General features: G+C 39.6%; 1 protein-coding gene across 1 annotated transcript in view; it reads left to right on the top strand.

The window, feature by feature from the left end:
- The first annotated feature begins 924 nt into the window (after window positions 1-924).
- LOC127622944 (tetratricopeptide repeat protein 9B-like) overlaps window positions 925-7,371 on the top strand; it is a 41,133-nt gene continuing 34,686 nt past the window's right edge. Inside the window, 3 exon segments of the mRNA XM_052097136.1 lie at window positions 925-1,070; window positions 1,159-1,230; window positions 1,233-1,676. Of these exon segments, the coding sequence (XP_051953096.1) occupies window positions 1,212-1,230; window positions 1,233-1,676 (463 nt within the window). The 5' untranslated portion in view covers window positions 925-1,070; window positions 1,159-1,211.

The following is a 7,371-nucleotide window of genomic DNA, read 5'->3' as shown; positions in this document are numbered from 1 at the left end:
TAGGGAGGGGCTAGGAAGTGTTGATTTGATGCATGATTGGCTGTTTGCTGTCCCGAGTCAAACGAGACCACCCTTGTGTTTCTATGACACTTCTATCCGGAGATATCCCTTTGATCTGTTTCAATAGAAGTCTATGGGACTTGTTGCTAAGGTGCTCTTAATGGTTGCTAGGGTGTGGCTTGATAGCTTCACAATGATCCTGAGAGACTGATTGGTCGTCTGAGTAAAATGAGCCCACCCCTCGTCTCTATGACACTGTGATCCAGAGCTATGTTCAATACAAATCCCTATGCCTTTTCATTTCATGGGCCGTCCTACACCATTATAAGTCAATTGGGGCATTTTTGGGCAGCTCCTGCCCCCCAGGGGTGCAACTTTTACCCCATATTGAGGTATGCTCTTACAGAGCCTGCCAGCCTCTTCAAATGTGGCAAATCACACGTTTCTACGAAATCCTCGCTTGGAGCTGTGACGCGTCAAAGTTTGTCTCAATGTTAAGTCTATGGGATTTTTCGGCCGCTTTTTTGCCCCTGGGGCAAATACCGTACCCCCGATCGCTTATAAAAGTCATAGCACACGTGTCCTCAATAGGCCGTTCGATTTGACACCTCATTCGTGGGTCTACGCCAAACGGTGCGGGACGAGTTAGGTGCCGAAGTTTTGTTAAGAGATATAAAAATAAAAATAAAAATAAAAATAAAAATAAAAATAATAAGTATGTGAGATTACAATAGTGATGCTTTGCAAGCACCACTAATGAGTTGTAAACATGGGGAGTCTTTGCATTATTTATTCACATATCTTTGACGTTTGGAGATTTAGTATGTTTAATGTAATGTTATCCACCACCAGCAGTAGCAGCATCATCTCACGATTAATACTTCCCACAATGCCTCGCTCGTCGACGCTGTCTGTGGTGCTGAAGATGCTCTCGCAAGCGGCAAGAGACACAGCGGAGGAAATCTGAGCTCAGTCCTGCCTGCTCTAGCATCACCTCCATGCAAAGTCGTCACGCGCTTCTCGATTGCATAAACGGCTAAACCGGTGGATAATTTGAGTCTGCCGTGACGGTATTTGCTTAATTTCTTTGTTTGTTTTTTATATCGTTTCATCGCTGATAATTATTAGTGTGAATTTGTTTTCTATTCCCCCCGGAAGATACTATCTGCTTGTGTTTGTATTTTTCGGCTCCCGTTTGGCTCGCATCCTTTATGCACAGCACGCTGCTCCAGCATCAAAAAGAACACAGGCATCCGTGTCGGAACAGCATGGCTTCCTGCAGTCGCGGGTTCTGAGCGAGATGGAAGCGAAGCAGCATTCGATCAAGAGCCTGAAGAGCTACCCGGAGGCTGGGGGCCGGAGTCTAGCGGCAGCGGCGGGCGGGGACGTCGGTGGTGGAGGGTATCGCGTCGGCGGCGCGGAGATAGAGATGGAGGCGAAAATACAGAAGGCGGTCGACTTCAAGCTGGAGGGTCACCGTTGCTACAAGGAGAAGAAATTCCGTGAGGCTATTGGGAAGTACCACAGGGCGCTGCTGCAGTTGAAAGGGATCCATGTAGTCGATGGGACCACAGGATCCGAGGTCAACCTGCTGAACCAAGCCGCGGTCAAGCTGACAGAAGAGCAGCGGCGAGCCGTGGAGAACACCGAGATCGAATGTTACGACAGCCTGACAGGTAAGATAAGAGCTGAGACCTATGAAAAGAGCCGCTGCTAATGTTCTGAACGGTTCGAATGTATGGCAAGCCGTTTTAACCTAAAAATATCCCAGTCATGCTGTCATTGAATTTTGACTCTCTATTAAAGCAAATTTGACTGGTAATATTTCACATTGAAGATATCTACAATGCAATCCTGACTGGTAAAATTCAGTTCTTACCACTGAATATTTAATTATGACTATTCAGAATGAAATTGCAGCTATCATAAATTAAATAGCATTTTTTCTATTCAGCTGAGTTGCAGATATCTTAAATTGAATTACGACCAACAACGCTGGTGATTTTAGGCTAGTTGTGCTTGCCATGCATAGGTTTGCAGGAGTTTGAATGAGGCCAATTTGAGATACTGTCGAGAATGTGAGGCGTCAAGGGCTACTTAAGGAACCAGGCGGCTAAGAAAGGGGCTTTTCAATTGACTTAGACTGACTAATTTCAAAGGCGAGTAATCTATTCTCTTTTTAAACAAGAGAGAAAGAAAGAGAACACTGAGAAAAATGAATGAAGCCATAGTTTAGGCTTAAAGGAATAATCCACCCAAAAATGAAATTTCTTTAATCAATTAGCTACTCACTACCATCCCAAATGTTTATGACTTTGTTTCTTCTGCAGAACACAAACTAAGATTTTTAGAAGAATAGCTCAGCTCTGTAGGTCCATACAATCCAAGGGAATGGTGACCAAAACTTTGTATCCAAAAAATACATAAAGGCAGCAAAATGGTAATCCATACGACTCCAGTGATGTAATCCATGTCTTCTGAAGCAATCCAGTAAATTTTGTGTGAGAAGAGACCAAAACTAATTTCACTATAAATGAATGGTGATCATGATTTCAAAGTTGATTAAACTTCCTAGTGCTTGGTGCATGCGCAGGGTGCTAGATTGTACAAGGAATTGTAATTGAGTTTGAAACCATGATCGCCAAGAAGACATTTTGGTCTGTTCTCACCCAAAACTAATTGGATGACTTCAGGAGACAATGACTCCACTGGATTACCTTTATGCTGCCTTTATGTGTTTTTTGGAGCTTCAAAGTTTTAGCCACCATTCACTTGCATTGTGTAGACCTACAGAGCTGAGATGTTCTTCTAAAAATCTTTGTTTGTGTTCTGCAAAAGTCACACATCTGGGAGAGAACTATTCCTTAAACGTCAAGTTTGGCCTTCATTGTTTTCTCAGATAGTGTCATATAGTGACTGATGTGTTACATGTTATTTTTATAATAAACTAAAAAGACAATTCAATGTCACATTTTGATTATTTGAGTATTGGGACTTAATCAAACGCACAATGCAAATTATTATGTTTTAAACATTAAGCAATAAGTATGCTAATCTCTTTCCTCATTGTTCTTTTTGACTTCCTTTTTCAGATTTCCCAAATAAATGCTTAGTTGATATGGTTTCTATATCATACTGAATAGTACTAAGATTTATCATAAAATTTAAACAAAAGCTCCAAGCTTTTGTTTCAATTTTATGATAAATCTTAGTATCTTATAATTAAAATATACATCCCGTTTCTTTAATAACAGGCTGATGCATATTCCATCTCAAAGGTCATTTTATATAAATCTTGGAAGTTTATTTGTCGATAAACAAAGGATAACATAAAGAGGATTACAGATGCCAACTGTGTTTGTTCATTGACATAATATTGCTTAGTATCCATGCACATCTGCTTGATCTGGAAGAGTGATGCCTGGAGTTTGTGGCCCTTAATATCCCTGGTGGTCTCCCATGGTTGCTGATTTGAGGTTTTTCTTGAATGTCACGAATGTGGTAAACACTTTGCGCCCTGTGGGGGAACCATTAAGGCGTGAAAGAGAGAACAGGACATTTCACCGGTGCTGCTACCACTGCAAATTTTCCATTTGTGTGAACTCTCTCCCACTGTCACCTGCTTTTGTTTGTCCTCCTGCAACATAACCATTAAATTAGAATCTAGGTAAGCAGTAAATATGTAGAGAACAGATATATGGATGAAATTGCATCTATAAAGATGCATTTTATAGACACCTCAGTAGATTATTTAGGGCCTCTGAGGGTTGAGATGCATAGGCTGCAGTTCACTTAAAAATGGAACATTTCAGATTGTGTTCCATTGAAGAAACAAATGCATATGGTTGTGGAACAAAAGAATATACATTTTTGGGTGAACTATGCCTTTAAATCTATGTTTTACACAGTGTTTTTCAACCCATATTTTCTTTATGAAGAATATATCACAGTAGTAATGTGAAATTGTGACTGTTAGCTGTTTGGATGCCTTTGGATGGATGCTATTGTTAAGTCATTCCCTGCATCCGAAATCGTGTTCTGTCACAGGATGTACTCTATTTGCTGAAGGTTACACTTCTTGGCAGGTAAAACAGTACTTTCTTGAGGTATGCATGGGACAGTATGAATAGATTCCAGACATACTTCATCCAGGGACGTGGGTATTGACTTGTGACCTTCTTATATGGTGTTAGACCAACAACTGCGGAAATAATCTGCTCTGGTTTTGTTAAACAAGCAACATTTCAGCACAAGAAACAACTTTCTCGGTAAATAAATCACTTACAGTTGAAAAGAGCTGTATGACTCACGGTTCAACACCGTTCTTTTAAATCCAGCATTTTGAATTTGAAGTCGCCTCAGCTCCCGAGGGATCGTAATGTATCCAGTCGATCCGCAATTCAGAATCTCGCCGGAAATAGTAGGTCATCTGGGTTTTTCTCACTTACTGTTTTATGAATACTGAGGACTCAGACATACAACTCCATTGGCATACTATAGCGAAGTATGAATATTCAGACGCAGGGATTATTTTTTGAGTCATTCAGAAGTCACATGTTAACACTCCTGTGTTAGTTTGAAATATACTTTCTCAAGCAGTGAATATCTGGTGGTGGAGTGTGCGGTCACAGTGGCATGCAGATGGCTTTGTACAATCTCCGATCCACAGACAGCTGATTTTAATGTGAAGAACAGCTTGCTGTATTATGCCTACATGACATTCTGTTTCCAATGGTCACATAACAAGCATTAGCCTCTGCTTGTATGCTGTTGTTGGCCTTAGCAATTCTAGGGTACTGTGGCTTGCCAAGTGTAAGGAGTGATGGGAAGGGCAAGAGCCAATAGAATAGCCTACTGTTTGATCTGTTAATCTGAATGAAGCCTTGCAAATGCTGTGACAAGGGAAAGCCTTTCTTTTTTATTGTTCAACTTCAGACAGTCACAGCAACTTCTGCACTTCTCTTTAGAAAGTCTGCTGAGTCATCTCTGCTGAACACAACGGCTCAGCACGGAGTCATAAGTCAGTTGTGACAGGACCAAGAGACCATACAAGATGCTACTTTGGAAACTATAATGAAAGACCAAGATATAAAAACATGAAACAGCTGAGCAAAGAAAAGTTGTGTGAGAGAGAGAGAGAGAGAGAGAGAGAGAGAGAGGAAGCCATACTCTGAGAGCATGTATGATTAAAGAGAGAACCCTTTATGGGATATGGGTTAAATGAAAAACAAATGGATAGCATAAGAGAGATAGAATCAAAGAAATACCAGAGCCAAAGTACAGTTACCTGAATCTGTCTGAACAGCAAGAAGATTTATGATTTCGGAAGAGCCTTTCTAAGTTGGTTATGCCCACATTTACTGACACTTTTTTTGGGGAGCAGTGCAGTTACGCAAGTTACGAGAGATCGGTTTGGTAGGTTAAACTCAACACAACACACCCTGGCAAACTGTTGTTTGCTTTTGTATGGGTTGGATCCTAGTATATCCTGTCATTTCACTGTAGCTGAAAAATATGAGGATTAACTTTGTTGTACACATGTGTGGACGTTGTATTTGGCTTTGTTATACACAACGCATCATTTAATTTAAAACCGACTGATCTTAGTTCAGAAGACTTGTGACAAAACAATATGGCACAATCACAGTGGAGTTTGCCTTTGAGAGAAACGCCAACAAAACTACATCTGGTAAGAAACTTGATGATATTTTAACATTGTAACATGTTTGAGTCAAAAGATTAGAGTCTCTAGTTTCATCCGATATGCTGTTTTTAAAATTTTATCAGTTTACCGTGAAACGTCACACTGCTAAACACAATTTACACTTTCGTGTACTTAAGCGCTATTTTCTCCTTAGAAATCCTATATTTACTGTGCATTATCACATTGAGAGTCAATGGAGTTAAGATGAAAATAAGCTACATTTTGAACTGTTCTGAGACAATGCAGACAGACAGCACACTGGAGGTTAAGTCACTCACTAAATAAGGGGGGAGTGTCCTATCTTTCCTATGCAGCCAAGTGCATTCACTCCTAAAATCCAACCAAAAGTTTCAGGCTGCAGATGATGTTTGCACCACTCAACATGTTTGGCAGACATGGGACAAAGGTAATCTGTACCTAGATTCAGAATTTACAATGTATAGTTTTATTTCAACTTGGTTGGCAGTGATTGGATGATGCTGGCTATTACTTTGAATCAGAATTATTTATGCTTATTTCTAACTGGTAAAAATGTCCAGCTCTGCCTATCACTTGTTTGTTTGGCAGTGCAGATGAGAACATTGAGATTATTATTAGAAAGTCAAATCAAGTCAAATATTTGTATTTTTATAGTTTTTTTTTTTTGGTGCTTTTCCCAATACACTTTGTTCCAAAGCAGCTTTACAGAAAATAAGTTGTAATGTCTGTAACGTATGTGGACATACATTTTTAGGAAAACTGTATGTGCTCTAGAAAATTATTTGCTCTTTTTTATGTGTTTATTAGGTGCTACTAATTATAAATCAAAAAGAGAAATGAAAAAATACACACAGCAGTTACACTGGGGTCTCAGGGGGATAAACACAATGCACAGGAACTTTATTGCTTAATGTGATCCACTTTGGCAATAACTGCCATTTTTGTCTTCTACTGACCACAGCTAAAGGATGTTCATTAGATAAGCATGTCCTTGATAGTGTATATATGGTGGAAATGGTGCATGCATGTTGGTTAATGCCTTATGATATTGCACTCTGATGATCCCCTGTTCACTTATAGGCAGTACCGGATATAAGTGCCAAAACTGAGAGCTCATGAAAGTTTTTTCTCACTGCTGAATAAAATCAACACTATTTAATTTAATCATATTTCAGGCTATATTATCAGGGATGGATCTAATTACAGTATAACACTAATGCAAATAGAATGAAGCTGTTGGGATAAGCTTTGTTATGCAAGGAGGTCTGTAATATCTGAAAAGAGCAATCCATCTGCATTCCCATTTATCTCAATGTTAGTTACTTGGCTTTTTTTAAATCGGCCATCTTTGCTCATGGGCACTCAGTCCACATCCAGTTTTTGGTTGAACCAATTATCTAAGCTGTTAATGCCATGTGACTTATCTTTCTGGAGCTGCAGGATAACTATGACTGATGGCACTACAAGAATGCACACAGTCCTGAACCCTTTACTTGCGACTATCCTGAGCTGTGATATGAAAGGCAGCATACAAAGAAAAAATAAAAAAATTATTAAGCTCCAGTTTCCTGGTAAAATGTCCACACAGTTGCCACAGGTGAGTTTTTTTAAGTTGCAAATGATGAAATACAAGGGTGTAATTTTGGTTTGTCGGTGGGGACATTCAGTAAGGATAATATTCAAAAAAG

The sequence above is a fragment of the Xyrauchen texanus genome, chromosome 29 (assembly GCF_025860055.1).
Source record: "Xyrauchen texanus isolate HMW12.3.18 chromosome 29, RBS_HiC_50CHRs, whole genome shotgun sequence".
NCBI lineage: Eukaryota > Metazoa > Chordata > Actinopteri > Cypriniformes > Catostomidae > Xyrauchen > Xyrauchen texanus.
This window is presented reverse-complemented; position numbering and strand designations above follow the sequence as displayed.